The sequence below is a fragment of the Gracilinanus agilis genome, chromosome 4 (genome assembly GCF_016433145.1).
Source record: "Gracilinanus agilis isolate LMUSP501 chromosome 4, AgileGrace, whole genome shotgun sequence".
Taxonomy (NCBI): Eukaryota; Metazoa; Chordata; class Mammalia; order Didelphimorphia; family Didelphidae; genus Gracilinanus; species Gracilinanus agilis.
This window is the reverse complement of record NC_058133.1, coordinates 472,771,398-472,789,655: the sequence shown is the minus strand read 5'-3', so window position 1 is coordinate 472,789,655 and position 18,258 is coordinate 472,771,398. Positions and strand designations below refer to the sequence as shown.

Sequence of the window (18,258 nt, the reverse complement as noted above, 5' to 3'; positions counted from 1 at the left end):
ACTTAGGCTTAGAAGAGGGGTAAGGGCTAGGCAATGAGGGTCAAGTGTCTGGCCCAGGGTCACACAGCTAGGAAGTGTCTGAGGCCACATTTGAACCTAGGACCTCCCGTCTCTAGGCCTGGCTCTCAATCCGCTGAGCCACCCAGCTACCCCCTTACTTTCTGTTTTTTAATTGATACTGGGGGTTCAAATGTGCCCTCAGACACTTCCTAGCTGTGTGACCCTGGGCAAGTCACTTAAATCCCTATTGCCTAGCCCTTACCACTTTTCTGCCTTAGGACCAGTATACAGTATTGATTCTAAGATGTCATTGACCTTTTTGGAACACCCCACTTGTCAATACCTCCACTGCATACCAAAACCCTACCTATTCTTTTTTTTCTATTTTTTAAATTAAGCCCTTACTTTCTGTCTCAGTAATAAATCTAAGACGGAATGGCAAGGGCTAGGCAAACACAGTTAAGTGACTTGCCCAGGATCATATAACTAGGAAGTGTCTGATTCCAGATTTGAATCCAGGCCCCTCCCCCCCCCATCTCCAGGTCTAATTCTCTATCCATATGAGCCACCTAGCTGCCCCCTACTCATCTGTTAACTCCAACTGTCAAGCCCTACCTTCTCTGTGAATTCTTTGCCATCACCCCAACCCACTGTGATTACCATCTGGGCCTTTCTTTTGGTACATATTTGGAAAATATACTTCCTTTATTAATTATTTCTTTTTTTTTTTTTTTAAATTTTAAACCCTTAACTTCTGTGTATTGACTTATAAGTGGAAGAGTGATAAGGGTGGGCAATGGGGGTCAAGTGACTTGCCCAGGATCACACAGCTGGGAAGTGTCTGAGGCCAGATTCGAACCTAGGACCTCCCGTCTCTAGGTCTGGCTCTCAATCCACTGAGCTACCCAGCTGCCCCTATTAATTATTTCTTAATCTATCTCCCCAACTACCAACCATTCAAACAACAAACATTTATTAAACACCAAGTATGCTCCAAACACTGATAGATCCCGGAGCTATAAAGATAAAAATGAAACAAAAGAGTCCCTGCCTTCAAGGGAGGATCTTCTCTTACATTAGGAACTTACATGCTACTGGAGGATACACATACACATGTAAGTATGTACAAAGTAGGCACAAATAAGTTCAAAGTGGGAAGAGGCCAGGCTCAGGCATCTGGGTAGAAAATGAACTAGAGAGGGGAGGCAAGCACAGGGCAGAGCCCAGAGTCTTGAACCCAGCAGCAGGTGTCTTGTCAATATTTGATGGAGGAGATGGAAATAAATCTCACACCTTTTAACTGGGTGAAAGGGCTGATTATGAAGTTTCAGCATTCTTCTGTGTTAACCGATAAGGGCTGTCATGGACACACTAAAGGGTGTCTAGGACACAGGGCTGTTGGATGAGGATCTGTAAACTGAGACTCTGCCTGCAGATTTAATAGGTGTCCACTCCGGCAGGAGATTGCACAAAGCGGCTCTGAGAAATCTCCTTATATGTGGGCATCCTGGAGCTGCCCAGGGTCATTAATTCCTGTGACGTGTTCAGTCTCTGCATCAAGCATGTGGACTATTTTTGACTTAAGGCTCCATGTCAGATCTCTCCATGGCAACCTGGGAATGTGGGCTATTTAGGGAAACAGCATGCTTTGTCTCATAGGCAGCACTGTTTATATTTGAGCCCAGACCATGCCTAAACAAAGCGTCGGGAGTGATGACTGCTTTGTAAGAGCAAAAATGATGCTGCTTGACTAATATTCTGCTTCTGCTGATCTCACGGTGCATTTTTCATTTATTCAGTCAAAGCTCCTGTGGATGCATCTTGCTTATGGGTGCATCTCTTGCAATAAAAATCACAAAAGACAGAGATGGCAAAGAACAACAAGGCTGGTTGAACCTCCCTTTCCAGAGCTTTGCACCTTCCCTGTCTGGTTTTCACCCTCCCTGGTTTAGATCACAACTCATTTGGAATTGAATCGAATGCTTCGTGGTCCTTGCTGAAAGTGTGGCTGTCCTACTCTTCTATCCCTAACCACTTCTAGAGTACATACCTCCCTGTTTGTTTATAAAGCAAATCCTCTCAAGTTCCAATCTTGCCAACCCCATTAAAAGCAGATTTGGGACCCACAAATAAGCTGCATCAAGATGAGGCATTTTGCTGCTTTGTGAAAGGGGCTAACAAAAATCAACTTAATAATCAGCAAATTCATCCCACACCTGGAGGAACAAAATGTCCTATACCCACATGTTATTGTTGAGGCACTTGGTATCTTAGCTAAAGAGACTTTGTAGGTTGATACCGGACAAGGCTGGGTCCATATGTGTCCATAGAGTAGAGGGGAGCAGAAAAGAGGCAAATGGGAACCCTTAAAGAATTTGAAACGGAACCTGCTGCTGGGTCTATTTTAATTCAAATCCATGTGCTTTGGTCTGAACAAGAAGTAACTGGCTAGGAAGGGGTAAGGTGGGATGGCAAGGTGGGGAAATGGGACAATGTTATTCCATCAATACATTTCCTCTTGTGCAATTCTAACCTTTTCCTGCAGGGGCTCTAGGACAGTAATGGGCAACTTTTTGAGCTTGGTGTGTCAAAATTTGCCCAAAAAACGAGCATAACTCGGGTGGTGTGTTACTTCGAGAAAAAAACCATAATTTCATGATATTTATGGTTTAAAAAACAAAAATGTATAATTGTAATATATAACTGTATTTAATAAATCAAAATAGGTAAAATAATATAGGTAGAATTGTCATCCATAGTATACAGAGTGTCTACACTACACTACAGCAAATGTTTTATCCTCAGCATGCGGCCCCGTGTCATCGAAAATGGCTACGTGTGTCAGTGCTGACATGTGTGTCATAGGTTTGCCATCACCGCTCTAGCATCTTCTTATTTCTAACAACCCAGCTGCCAACTCGTGGCAGAAGTCCTGTGGCAGCAGGAGAGTCCAGGGTTTGACAAGATTAGAACTTGAGAGAATTTGTTTTATAAAGATTCTTTCCCATGCAGATGGGGGTGGGGGAGTTCGGCGGTGGGGCAATGTGTTCCAGAAGTGATTAGAGACAGGCAGACTTTCAGTGAAGCCCATAAAAATTATTCCCAATGGGATGTGACTAAACCAGGGAGAGTCAAAACTTAAAACAAACAGTTCCCTGCAGGCTGCAAAACTGACTTAAAAAAAAAACACACACAAATATGCATGATCAATGTTCTCTTGTATTTTCATTTATTTTGTTAAATATTTCCCAATTACTTTTAGAATAAATATCAGTTGTAAGGCAGAAGAACTGTAAGGGTTAGGGGTTAAGTGACTTGCTCAGAGTCACACAGTTAGGAAGTATCTGAGGTCACAGTTGAACCCAGAATCTACTATCTCCAGGCTTGACTCTATCCACTGAGCTACCTCACTGCACACCTCACTCCCAATTACATTTTAATCTGGTTTTGGCTCACTCTGGGGAGTTTTGCCTGCAGCATGGAATTGGATACTTCTGATCTGTATAGCTTCTATTAATTTATGCTATATTGCAGGCATTAGATAAATGGGAATGGCATCATCAGGTTATAAGGATACACAGAATGTGAGTTGCATTACTAGAATATGATATATATTGGACTATAGAGGATAGGTGTTGGAGTGGATATAGCACTGGGCTTAGATTCAGGAAGACCTGAGTTCTTACCAGTTACCTGACACTTACCAGTTGTGTGACCCTGGGCAAGTCACTTGATCATGTTGGTCTCAGATTCCTCATCTATCAAATGAGCTGGAGAAGAAAATGGCAAACCACTCCAGCATCTTTGCCAGAAAATCCCAAATGGGGTCACAAAAGAGTCAAACACAACTGAAACGACTGAAGGACAACCACAGAAAATACAAAACTAGCTTCTGAGTGGAGAGTGCAAGGGTTCGAGCCCTGCCTCTGACACATTCTGGCTATGTGAGTGATCCTAGGCAAACCATTTTCCTACAAGAGTGTTTTCCCAAGTGAAATGACCTAAAGGGAAATCCACCAAGTGACCTAAGGCGACACTTACCTTCAATACAGTACTGAGAAATAAGAACGGTAGTGATATTAGTACTGGTCCCAGTTTTCACTGTAATGTCTCCTGCTGATTTTAGGAATTATACTGGCTTTCCCTTCTAGATAATCATCACAGATGAGGGCTAAAAACCTTTGGAATTTCCCCAGATCTTAGTGCTCACTCTCCTTTCATGCTCCTCGTAGACAACTCACAGCATCCATAATTGAATATTTTAAACCAAGAGTCAGAATAATTTTCCTTAAGATGCTAGAGTAGAAAAAACAAGTTTCCAATCCATCTCCTCAGGATGGTCTATAATTAGGGAAGGTCAATTAAAATCACTCATTCTGCTCTTCTTGGCTGCAGTCTCCACTGTGCAAGCATGATGGGGCATGGCATGGGATGTATTTAGCAGAGGAACATGCTTTTATGAGATTCTTGGGGGCTTTCATGAAAGCTTTAATTACCTGTTTGAACTATATTTATGCTACTTTGGAAAGGCTACCATAAAACTCCTCTACGCAAAATGCCTGCAGATGGGGAGAGAGTCTCCTCCAGTCACAGAAACAAAGGGGAGAATCAGGGAATGGGATTGAAGGAGAGCTTTTCTTTCTCCATGCCTCAGAAAAGTTTCTCTAATGTCAAGTTCTTCTGTATGTTAAGAAAAATGGGAGAGATATCATCAGATTATAAGGATACACAGAGTATGAGCCAGGAGCTCTGTCAAAATAAATGGCAAAAGTCTTATAACTCTTTCCTGGCCCTGGGCATGGGTGTCCAGTGGGAGTCAGTCAGCGGTGGATGTCAGGCATTCTTTCAACAAACAGTTATTAAGTGTCTACTATTATATGCCAGACACTGGATACTGAAGAGCCAAAGCCAAAAAAAAAATCCCCAAACCCCTCAATGAAGAGTCTTTCCTCAAAGTGCTTAAATTCTATTGTTTAATCCAATATTATCCCCTCACTTCCTGATTCTACCTCTCTAAGTTTTCAGTATCTTCTTCTCTACTGACTCCTTTCTTGCTGCCTTGTAAATATTCCCAGATCTTTCCCAGTCTTGTAAAAAATAAAAACAACAACAACAAAAAAACCCCTTCATTTGACCACACCATCCCCCCAAGTACAGCCAAAGGCCTAGGAGAAACTATCCACATAAATTGTCTTCTCTTCGCTTCCATTCCTTACTGGGTTTGTACCTCATTCTTTTACTGAAACTGTTCTCTGTAAGATTATTAACAATCTTAATAACTGTCAAACCTGGTGCTCTCCTCTCTTCCTTCTCTACCTCTCTGTCACATTTCCTTCCAGAAATGTCCTTTTTCCTTGGGTTTTTAGGGATGCTGCTCAGTTTTCTTCCTACCTTTAACATCAGTCCTGCCCAATCTCTTTTGTAGATAATCCCTCATGTCCTGCCTCTTATGTGTGGTGTTTCCCAGAGTTCTAGGTTGGACCCTCTTCTCTACTTTCCTCACATCTTCCCTTACTGATCCTCTTGGCTCTGTCTAGGTTCAGTTCATCTCTCTGAAGACCCATCCCCATACCAACACATTCAGCCCTAGTTTCCCTTCTGAGTTTCGGTCCTTCAACAACTGCGTAGTTAGACTGGCTTTCCCTTAGGAATCTTAAACTCAACATGTCTAAAACACAACTCATTGTCTTTCGCCCTGCAAGGCCTTCCCTCTTCCTAACTTTCCTATTTCTGTGGATGGTGCCAGCATCCTTTTATTCAGTTTATTCAGTCTGATTTTCAGCCTTGGAATCATCATGCAAATCCACTCTGTAGCCATATTTTTGTCAAGTCTACGCCCACAGTCACAGGGTCATCAGAGGCTCTTAGTCCAGCTCACGGCTAAACAACAATTCCTTCTAAAACGTAACCAACAAATAATAATCCAAGTCTTGCTTGAAGACCTGCAGCAAGAGGGGAAACGCGCTTCATGTGAAGGCAGCCCTTTTCATTTGGGCAATTATTTATAGGGAAGAAACTCCAGTGCCTGGCATAAAGAAGGTGTGCCTGCTGGTGGCTTGATTGCAATCTGTATCAGTGGAGGAAATACCAAACTATTGAAATAATGGATACTGGAAAGAATTGATGTCTGAAGAAACATCTTACATATGGAAACATGAATTTCAGTATTTACCAAAAGCAAAGAATGAATGCATATGATCATTAGGCTAATTCTGTAACCACATGCCACAATTTATCAATGTAATGAATGCTCCCTTCAAAGCAATCACTTTGGGAAGCTACACCTGCCTTCCAGTGAAGCTACCATTGCTCAGAACAACGTAGGAACTCCTCCTTAAGGACTGCTTTCCCAGGCAGCTAGGTGACTCAGTGGAGAAAGAGCCAGGCTTTCTTTCCAGCTCCACCGCTCAATAATAATTGATCCAATTCAGTTTTACTAAGGAACTAGATGAAGGAAGGAATCTCAGAGAGTGGAACTAGACTATTGGCCGCATACAGACACCAAATAGTCCCAATGACCAGGAACTGGGGTTGGAGAAAAGATGAAGATGATCTTCCAGGCAGGCAATCAGCGTCTTACCTGGATGTCCATGCCCTTGAGTTCTTCCAAATTCTGCAAAAGTTCTTGCTTTTCTCTGGACAGCTGTTCAACAAGCTTCTCTTGGGCAGTCAGGCGTTCGTTTAGCTCATCGATCCTTCTGGAACAATGAAAGAATATCAATAATGATGAGGGCAATGATGGAAATATTATCACCTTTGATTTAAGGCTAACTCAAAAGACAGAACGAATAGTCTGGTGAAAAGAGCCTACTGGGAAGGGCATCAGGAGATTCTAGTTTCTTTCTGGTTCTGCAGCTGACTAGCTTTGTGACTTGAGGCAAGTCACCTAACTTACTTGTAAAGGATTTTCCTCAGCTGGAATCATAGGCTGTTAGAGCTGGAAAGATGGATTAATTAGTCAGTCAATAGGCAGTCAGCCAATAACCATTAATTATTTTATTAATTGACTGATATTAAGCACTTACTATATGCCAGGCACTGTGCCAAGATATAAAAAGAGGCAAAAGAAAGTCCTTGCCTTTAAGGTGCTTACAATCTAATGAGGATGCAACAAGCAAACAAATAGGTTCAAACAAGCTATATGCAGGTTACATCGGAAGCACCTAGCTTCCCGTCATTCATTCATTCATTTGTACAGGTGAGGTTTTGCTTTTGTCCAGTTATTTTTTCAGTTGTGTCTGACTCTTTGTGACCCCATTTGGGGTTTTCATAGCAAGATACTACAGTGGTTTGCCATTTCCTTTTTATTCTTTTTTATTTTTTTCCAATTACAATTAGAAACAATTTTTGACAATTGTCTCATGACATCTTGCAATTCATTCCTTCCTCTCTTAACTCCCTGAAGCAGTAAATAGTCAGATGTAGGTTATAACAATGCTTTCATGCAATATATATATTTCCATATTCCCCATGCCATGACTGAAAACACATACCACATATATTTGCCATTTCCTTCTCCAGCTCATTTTACAGATGAGAAAATTGAGGCCAATAGAGTTAAGGCACTTGCCCAGGGTCACACAGCTAGTAAGTGTCCAAGGCTAGATTTGAACTTAGGAAGGTGAGTCTTCCTGACTCCAGGCCCAGCACTCTTGCTATACCACCTAGCTGCCCTAGAGTAAGCATGAAACCACCTTATTTTATTTTATTTTTATTCTTTTTTATTTTATTTTTTAAATTCCATTTTTTAATATTTTTCCATGGTGACATGATTTATTTTCTCTCCCTCCCCTCTTTCCTCCCCCCCTTCCTGGAGCTGACAAACAATTCCACTGGGTTAAAAACATGGAAACCCCCTTATTTTAGCTTTGATGCCCTTGTCAACATTGTAGGACTGATTCAAACAACCTAAAGAGACCCATAAAACTTCAACTCAATCAAAGGCACCTTCCCACTCAATTTGTATATTAAAAAAGGAAGCTATCTTAGAACCAAAAGGCTGAAACAACACAGTATCTTCAGTGCACTTTTTAAAAGCTCTTACCTTCTGTCTTGGAATCAGTACTGAATATTGGTTCCAAGGCAGAAGAGTGGCAAAGGCTAGACAATGGGAGTTAAGTGACTTGTACAGGGTCACACAGCTAGGAAGTATCTGAGTCCAGATTTGAAGTCAGGGCCTCCTCCTGTCTCTGGACCTGGCTCTCAATCCATTGAGCATCTAGCTGCCCCTATTCAATGCACTTTGGAGGAGAAAATGGAGGACTGAACTGAGGAAGAGAAGGATGATATGAAGGAAAGTGATCATCTCAACAAGCACTTCAGATTTAGAGGATCCAGGCAGAGAGAAGCACCAAGAAAACGTTAGCTCTTTCCCCAGCTCTCCTGGCAGTGTGACTGCCTGCCTATCCAAAGGAATTATAATATGATCTGTTATTTCATTACCCCAACATTCAGCAAGCTGAATTTTGCCCCCAACCGGAGAGGAGAGATAGATATAATCATAAAGTAATATAATAACTTGTACCTAATTGTTAGAAAATTTCCTACGGGTTCAAAAGTCACTGTGACCGAACTCAGAACTTTTCATCTATGATAATCTCCCTAAAACTGAAGAGGAAGGTATCAAGTGGAATTTAATGGCCATTATATTGTCCCTTAGGCTTCAAACAAGCTAATTGTTGTAATAGAGTGTTTATACATTCATTAATCCTCACAACAACAATGTTTTTATAGTGCTTACAGCATTTTACAGTGTTTCAAAGACAACACACATTTTACAGATGAGGAAACCAAGGCGGGGCAACATTTGCCCAAGGTCAAACAGCTAATAGTCACCTGAGGCATTATTCAGACTCAAGTCTTTCTGACTCTAAGACCAGTGCTCTAACTAATAAGCTAGGCCACCTCTGCCCATACCCTTCATTTTACAGATGACAATACTGAGACCCAGAGAGCCCAAAGTAGTCAGTGACAAGATTTGGGATCAGAATTCACTTATCTCCTGGCATCAAGTCTGGTCCTCTTTTCAATCTACTAGTTGCCTCCTGTAAAAAGAGGATCAAAATACTCGCCTTATTTATTTTACAGGTTTGTTTTGATGATGAAGTAGGATCATGAAAGTAAAAACTTTTTATAAAACTGAAAAGTAAGATTCAGATACAAAGGTCAAGCCTATACTGGCCCCTGGATAGGTGAGGTAAATAAATGACCTAGAGCTGGGCATACTGGAAGGCTGGTGAACTAGTAGAGTCGCATTCCTGTGGTTTATCTATTTTATTTGTTTTGGTTTTTTTTTCTCATAAAACCAGCTCCTTGCCTAATTTATTAGTTCAATGGTTTTTTATTTTCAATTTTATTAAACTCTCCTTTGATTGAGAGCCATATTCCTGGACACTAAGCAATATCTTAAATCTCAAATTGAAATCCTTGTTTGCTGTGTACCTAGTCAGATAAAGGCTTCTCGTGCCCGGAATCAAACTATCTGAAAGTTAGCTACTTCAGGAAAACCTGAGCACTGGTTTGGAGCAGTTATTTGGAACAGTGGATAGAGTACTAGACTGGAGTCAGGAAGATTCATCTCCCCAAATTCAAAGCCAGCCTCAGACATTTACTAGCTGATTGACCCTGGGCAAGTCACTTAACCTCTTTGCCTGGGTTTCCTCATCTGTCAAATGAGCTGGAGAAAGAAATGGCAAATTATTCCAGTATCATTGCCAAGGAAACCTCAAATGGGGATCATGAAGAGTAAGACACAACTGAACAACAGCAAAGAGAACAGGTTAGGACTCGGGACACATGAACTTTGTTTTGGTATAGTGAGCAGAGGGGTAGATGAGTTTTAAGGATTTGGTAGAGAGGGTCCAATCCCAAATTATTGAGACAGAAGAGGGAAAGTTCAAAATTGAATTTATTATCTTTCCCCCAAATTTTCCCTTCTTCCTGATTCCCTTATTACTATGCAGGGTATCACCTTCTTCCAGTCACTCAGGCTTGCAACATAGGTGTTAACCTGGACTCCTCACTCTCATACTCCTCCATAGTCAATCTACTGCCAAAGCTGGTCAATATTACCTTTTTAATATCTCTCTCTCTCTCTCTCTCTCTCTCTCTCTCTCTCTCTCTCTCTCTCTCTCAATTAAAACCTTTACCTTCCGTCTTAGAATTAATACTGTGTATTGGTTCCGGGGCAGAAGAGTGATAAGGGCTAGGTAGTGGGGGTTAAGTGACTTGCCCAGGGTCACACAGCTAGGAAGTGTCTGAGGCAAGATTTGAACCCAGGACCTCCTATCTCTGGGCCTGGTTCTCAATCCACTGAGGTACCTAGCTGCCCCCTTACGGTCTCTTGAATATGGTGTCCTTAATGTATATTTGTAATGACTATCCTTCCCCTGCTCTGACTCAGGAAATCTTTTGTTAACCACTAAATGACCGATGAAGGTTTCATTTTATTCCACTATCTAACCTAAATTACCAGGGGACTTGCCTGAATCAGGACCAGCCCAGAACAAAGTACCATGGCAGACTGAATGGTCAGTCAGTCAATAAACATTTATTAAGTGTCTACTATATGCAAGACACTGTATTTAAGCCTGGGGTACAAAAAGAGGCAAAAGACAGTCCTTACACTTAAAGAGTGGAATTATTACACTCTAATTACTCTATCTAAAAGAGAGACAACAAATATGTACGAAGCAAGCTCTATAAGGGATAAACGGGGAATAATTAAGAGGGAAGGCTTTAGAACTGAGAGATTCGGAAAGGCTTCCTGAAGAAGCCAGGATTTTAGTTGGGACTTTAAGAAAGCCAGGAGGCAGAGATGAGAAGGAAGGGCATTCCAGGCATGGAGGACAGCCAGAGAAAATGACCAGAATGGAGAGAAGGAGCATCTTTTTATGGAACATTCAGGGGATCATTGCCACTAGATGGAAGAATTCATGTGAGAAAGTAAGGTGCAAGAAGATTGGAAAGGTGGGAGGGGGCTAGATTATGAAGGGCTTTGAATGCCAAACATGGCATTTTATTTTGGATCCTAGTGATACAGAACCACTGGAGTTTATTGAGTAGCTGAGGTGAGTGATACGATTAGACCTGAACCTAAGGAAAATCATTTTAGTGGCTGAATGGAGGATGGATTGGAGAAGAGAAAGACCTGAGGTGGGCAGACTCATCTGCAGGCTACAATACTCCAGGCACAAGATGATAAAGGTGGTGGCAGCATCAGAGGAGAGAAGGGGCTGTATTCAAGAGATGTTACAAAGGTGAAACCAAGAGGCTTTGGCAACAGCTTGGATATGGTGGATATACTGGAAGTATGGTTGTCCTCTACAGTAATTGGAAAGGGGTAGGATTTAAGGAGGTAAACAACAAGTTCCATATTGAGTTTAAGACATCTATTAGACATCCATTTCTTATTTATTTATTTCTTTTTTATTTTTTTTAAACCCTTAACTTCTGTGTATTGGCTCCTTGGTGGAAGAGTGATAAGGGTGGGCAATGGGAGTCAAGTGACTTGCCCAGGGCCACACAGCTGGGAAGTGTCTGAGGCCAGATTTGAACCTAGGATCTCCTGTCTCTAGGCCTGATTCTCAATCCACTGAGCTACTCAGCTGCCCCTGGACATCCATTTCTAAATGTCTGAAAGGCAACAGGAGATGAGAGATTTTAAAGTCTGCAACCCAGTACTATTCTTTGCTGTGAAGAATGGCAACCCAGTTGGCGACACTATGAGAGAGTTGGGAGACTAGTCCCAGATATCTTGTGGCATAACCACTGAACATCCAGGGTGCATTGTTGAAACTGCTATGATATCCTAAATCCTCCTTTGGGTCAACCATAGTGGAATGTGTTCTGTCATCAATAAGACCGTGCAAAGGGAGTAGGTAAGTTAAAGGATGGCCCAAATCACTTACTTATCTTTCTGAGCCAGGGTGGTGCTGTAGTTATTATCCTGAGCCTTCATTCCTGGGACTTCTTCCCCATCTTTGGTGACCTCCTTCAGTTTCTCAGTTAATTCCAGGTTGCATTCTTTCTCAGCTTCCACCAGCGCTGCCATGCGCTCAGCCTCATTCTTTGCAAGCTTGGTTTCCTGCACAGAGAATTAAAACTGAGATCTCAAGGAGGATCCATTAAGGCAGGAGCCCTGCATTAATAACCCAATTATTCAAATATTCAAGAATGACAGCTCATTTACCAATAAGGACAATAATAATAATAATAATAATAATTAGTAAAATAGTTCAATATAAGATTAATTATTATAGCTAACTTTATATAGAGTTTACTATCTACCAGGCATGGGCAATTATTATCACATTTGATCCTAACAACAACCCCGGGAAGGTAGTAGCTATGATTAGCCCCATCTTACAGGTGAGGAAACTGAAGTAAACAGAGGTTAATTGACTTGCCCAGGGTCACCCGCTAATAAGTGTGTGAGACTGCATTTGAGCCCAGGTGTTCCTGACCCCAGGTCCGATGCATCAGTTAGCTGCCCCGATCTATGCAGAACTATATACAAGCCTGTACGTAGGTAGAACTACGCAGTTTAGAAATTGTTTTCCTTACAAAAATCCTGTGGGGAGTGGATATTGAAAATATAAATATTCCCATTCCACAGTTGGGAATCAGAGGGATTAAGCAATTTGCCCTTAGTAACCCAGACCTTGGCAGTAGAGCTAAGACTCAAGTCAAGGTCTTTGGACCCCCAGAGCCAGGCTCTGAAAACCAAGGACCCTTGGATGAGGACAAGAAGAAAGGTCAGGGTGGGGAGGAGGTGATACACATCTGTGTGTGTAAATATCCATGTTTAGGGCTATTTGTCCTATCTGCAGACAGAGGAATAAATGAGTGTGTCCGAAGCCTCTTGTTGGGGGCTCTGGGGCTCACGTTCACCTCCTGCAGAAGCTGTATCTTGTTCTCCAGCAGTTCGTATACATGCTCAGTCTCTTGCTGCCTCTCTTCATAATGGCGCCGGAGCTCAGTTTCATTATGGGTGGTCAGATTCTCTGCTGCTGCCCTGGAATGACATAACACGGGCTGATCAGAATCTCTCCTCAATTCTCACTTTTCTGTACTCCTTTGTAGACTTTTCCACTCTGCCCCCAAGTCTAGTATGTATGTTCCTGGTCCTCCCTTTCCTCGGCTTCCTTTTGTGTGTCGTCTCCTCCCCATTAGATTATACACTCCTTGAGGGCAAGGACTATCTTTTTTTTCCTTGTATTTCTATAAGCACATAGTAGGTGCTTAATATATGTTGGTTGACTGACTGGCTGACTGATAGGCACTAATGTCCCATGGAGCCAGTAGGTGAAGCCATCAAGTTTGTTTTTGTTATTTTAAGTCACTTTGGCTGGGAAGACAGAGATCCATTTGTCTCATGGACCTTGGATAAGGAAAGGATTTCAAGGTTAAACTTCTTTCCAATTTCAACTCTGATAATCTTTTAAACAATTCTTCACTGTTGTTTATTAAATCATACAGATTTTATTTACCTCCCCAGAAATTTCACTGTTAACTACAGGTTCAAGATGAAAAACTGGAAAAGAGCCTTTTAGAAAACATCTGAGAGGCAGTTGGGTAAGCACAGAGGATAAAGTGCCAGACCGGGTTTTGGGAGGACTTGGGTTCATAGCTGACCTCAGATACTTCCTAGCTGTGTGACCCTGAACAAGCCATTTAACCACGGTTGTCTAGTCCTTACTGCTCTTCTGCCTTAGAACTGATGCTTAGTATTGATTCTAAGACAGAAGCTAAGAATTTTTTTTTTAAATCTGAAAGATGGAAGAAAGATCCCCAATTCACAAATTTCTGCCCTTGGAATCTTCCTTCTTATTGCCTTCTAGCCTCACCCCATCATCTTGTTACTTGAATTCTTATCGTTTCTGACTGCAGACAGTCCAGGGCTGATTGCCTCTCAAAATCTATACAGCTTCCAATGCGGAGCTCCATAAAGTTCTCTTTGGGTGGAGTGCAACTATTTTATCCAGCAGAGCTCAGGATTTTGGCACAACTACCCTTCTCTGTTGTCCACAGGAATGCCCAGAGGCCCTCGAGTGATTAGATCAGGTGCCATTGGCTTATTTCTGGATGGCAGACAGCTGCCCTCAAACTTAAGGGGATTCGGGAAAGAGAGAAGGAAAGGAAGACAGTCAGCATTTTCAGCGCCAGTTGCTGAGTGTTCCTTAATACAATTTGAATTTTTATTCCAAGGTCCTAATCATTCTTTAACTACATCCACTTCCACCCAAGTCCTCACTTACAAGGCTGTGGGATATTGGCTAGAGAGATGCTGACTCCATGGAAACTCTGTTTCCGTGTTGGTGGGGCTGTATCCAAGGCAACCAGAGGAAACTCCCTGCTGACAGCTGACCCTGCTCAATGCTGCTCCAGCCTCTGCCGAGAGACTCATTAGGAACCTGGTGCCTCCCCTTGCCCACCAACTACCCTCTACTGTGGAGCAGCAGAGATTCATCCTATTCTCCCTCCTAGACTCCCTTGCCAATGGAGGACCTACTGGAGAGGGAAAAGAGGGAACAAGCATTTACTAATTACCTACTATGTACAAGCACAGACACGATCTCATTTGATTCTCACAAAAACCCTTGGGAGACAGGTGTTATTATTATTATAGGTGTAATTGTGTTATTACTTTATAGATCATAACAACAATATTAAACATAGCTAATATTTATATAGTACTCTGTACTGGGCACTGTGCTAAGTGCTTTATAATTATTATTTCACTTCATCCTCACAATGACCCTGGAGGTAGGGACTATTATTATCCCCATTTTATAGATGAGAAAACTGAGGCAAACAAAAATATGTAACTTGTCCAAAGCCTACAGCTAGTAAATGTCAGAAGCTGGATTTGAATTTAGGTCTTCCTGATTCCAGTTCCAGTGCTCTATCCATTGGGCCACCTAGATGTCTTTTTAGGGCAAAGAAGAATTGCTACAATCCTAGAGTTAAAGTCAAAGGAATGCCTGGGGCTCTTCAAGAGAAAAATTTGGGAAATAAATTTGCTTTTTTTGTGTTTTAACTTCTTGACTATATACTTTAATCCTTGGTTATCTGGAATCCTAGGTTTTCCATGCTAGCCCAAAACTCCTTATTTTATTTCAATTAGTACAAATTTTTCCAAAAAGCATTAGTCCATTTTTAATTTTTATTAAGCTATCAGTGCTTAGAAAAGCAAGTTTTGGGTGAGACATTTAAATGATGATGGAAAAAAACAAAAGATATTAATTTAAAATTATTTTAAAAGGATTCTTTACTGAGGATAAGTGAATTTTTATTGAAAATTCAGAATCTTGGAGTACCTGAGAATCATAATAAGGATTCCCTCATCTCTACTTTTCATAGTCATGATTTTCCTCCAAATATTAATTCAATGCCAATTCAATTTGATAAGCATTTATCAAGTACCTAATCATATGTGCAAGGTTCTATGATAGGTGCTGAAGGGGGTGGGGGGTAGGGAGAGGGAGAGGGGGAGAGAGAGAGAGAGAGAAAGAGAGAGAGAGAGAGAGAAGTCCCTGCCATCTATAGGTTTACCTTTTACTGGGAAATAATAATGTGCACACAGAGAAGTAAATTACAAAATATATCTTTGGCAAAAACAAAGGAATTTTAGGGAGGAGATGGAGTCCTGATGATTGAGGAGAAGGGGACATCAGGAAAGTCCTCCCAAGGCAGGGATTCTAAAAGATGGAAGTGAGGAGAGAGAACATTGTAGACAGGGAAGCAAGAGATTAAATATTTTTAATAGATAGTACACAAGGAAGAATAAGGTGAGTTCAATCTAGAAAACAATGTTGGGGACAGATTGTGACAGGACTTAAATGCCCCAAAGAGAAGCTTTTTCTTGTTTAAAGTAGCAGTTCTCAAAAGTAAGGTCTAGAGATCTCTGAGAGTACCTGAGACTCTTTCAAGGGGGTCCTCAAAGTCAAAATTGCTTCCATAATAAAACTAACATGTTTTAATTGCTGATAGGGTCAATATTTACAGCTATAACCCCCATAAAAGCTCTTTGGGGGATGGGGAGGAGGTCCTTAATAATTTTTGGTTCTAGGCCCCCAAAATTTAAGAATCACTGATGTAAAGATAGAAGCCACTGACACTAGTGGAGTGAGGGAGTGTCATGGACTGTTAATCTTCATTTTTGTATCTTTGGTTCAGTTCTGCTAGGTGGCCCAGTAGATAGAATACTAGGCACCCCTGAATTCAAATGTGGCCTTGCTAGTTGTGTGACAAGTCACTTAAGCCTGCTGACCTCAGTTTCCTCATCTGTAAAATGATCTGGAGAAGGAAACGGCAAGCTAGTCCAGTATCTTTCTCAAGAGATCTCCAAAAGGGGGAACAAAGAATTGGATATGACTGAAAAATGATTAAATAAAGCCTCAGAACCTAGCATGGTACCATGACAAAGTAGGCATGTAATAATTTTTTGTTGCTACACTGGGTTGTATTGGATCATGCCACCTTATTGATACAGCACCCAATAGAAACTGGTTTAATAAGGTTTGGGGTAATAAGTCAGAAGTCCTTTGGGATATTTTTGTTTGTGAACATCTGCAAGACAGTAGCAGAGCATGAAGTCACTGGGGGAATGGGAGGGACCAGAGCTCAGATATTCATTGAGAAAAAGCTCACCAAGTTTTATCCAGATCCTGCTGCTTTTCCTGGATCTCCCTCTTCAGGCTTTCTACTTCCACCTTCAGTTCGATGTTCTGAAAGGAAAACAGACATTAACCATCATCACTCAGTACTTGGAAATTTTCTCATGATTTCTACTCTTGGCCGCTGCAGCCTGGCATCCAATTTCTAATCCTGGAACCAAGCTTTCTACAGTCTTTGCTCTTGCATAGGGTCTCCTGGATCCTCAAAATCCTGACCCTGCACTGGACAGGTCAATGACCTTGGTTGTCTCCTGAATCCTTTAACCCATGATCCAAGTTTTTCTTTAATTCACCAAGATTACAAATAACTTCATGTTATTAAGGAAGAAAGAGATGTCTTGGTTACCATCATCACTAATATTGTTATTACTGTAGTAGACTATGTGTTCCCTTGATCTACATAATAAATGTGCTCCTAAAAAGTTGACAACATGGAAAGCTGGAACCATATCGATGACCTTCAAACCCCCAGCTTTGTTGCATATTATGTATTTAATATATTTATGGCCTGAGTTTCCTCATCTTTCAAACCACATTTGGGGTTTTTTTGGGGAGGCAAAGATACTGGAGTGTATCTTCTTCTAGAGAAGCCTTTACCTTCTCTAGATCACTTTACATAAGAGGAAACTGAGGCCAAAGGGGTTAAGTGATTTTCCCAAGGTCACACAGGTAGGAAGTGTTTGAGGCCAGATTTGAATTTGGGTCTTCCTCACTCCAGACCTGGTACTAGCCACCCACATGTAACACATAAGGGTCCTCACTCCTGAGGCCTTCTTTAGCTATTTGAATAATTCAAGGATTTATGATTGCACCCTCTTCATTGATAACAATTGCTCCTGTGGGGTTAATGGCCCTTTGTTGGGTTATTTCATCTCAAGTTCCCTTTTTTATGGAATCAATTAATAATGTTTGACAGGATATCATTATTCTGCACAATTTCTGCAAAGAGAACTATATATTTTCAATGTACTAGGACATCTTCCTACTTAGAGTAATCCTAAAGCAATCTCTAAGTAATCTCAGTTTCTAATCTCTTCCTGGAGAAGGGACATTACCTGGTCTACTAACCTTCTCTGATTGAATTTCTTCACCTTGTGAAAAGAATACAGGGGTCAGATGACTGGGGTTCAAGTCTTGCCTTTGGTACTACCTGTGTGACCATGAATAAATCATATAACCTTCCTGGGACTCAACCTTCTTCAATTTATGCTGAATCCATTTATGGGTCATTTGTCCAAGACTTTTCAGTCCAGTGGACCCTGCCACAGCTCATGATTCAGTTTTATAAGCTCTCAAAAATCCAGGTTTCCTTCCTCGTCTATATGAGGCATCATAGTCGTCATTAATAGGAGATGTGGGTCTACACCTTTATCACCTGTCCGTGTTTCTAAGCAGGCTACTGTCCATGTTAGCTGGACTTCTGCTTAGTTTTCATTGTAGAACAAGATTAGGAATGTCTAAGGTGACCTAGCCATAAACTTCCTTGATGGAAAGTGGAAACAACAACAATAATAATAACTAGCACTTATATAAAGCTATTAGGTTTGAAAGTGCTTTAGAATGGTTTGCAAATGACATC

General features: G+C 41.3%; 1 protein-coding gene across 3 annotated transcripts in view; it reads right to left on the bottom strand.

Moving 5' to 3' along the window:
• Window positions 1–18,258, bottom strand: part of LOC123244207 (myomegalin-like) — a 254,997-nt gene that overhangs the window by 123,681 nt on the left and 113,058 nt on the right. For 2 of the 3 annotated variants that reach the window (XM_044672537.1, XM_044672539.1), the window contains exons 5-8: window positions 16,654–16,730; window positions 12,892–13,015; window positions 11,910–12,085; window positions 6,581–6,698 (exon numbers count right to left, since the gene is read on the bottom strand). In XM_044672537.1, coding sequence (XP_044528472.1) covers window positions 6,581–6,698; window positions 11,910–12,085; window positions 12,892–13,015; window positions 16,654–16,730 — 495 coding nt within the window. The remainder of the gene's footprint in view (window positions 1–6,580; window positions 6,699–11,909; window positions 12,086–12,891; window positions 13,016–16,653; window positions 16,731–18,258) is intronic. The other variant, XM_044672538.1, reaches the window with a different exon arrangement.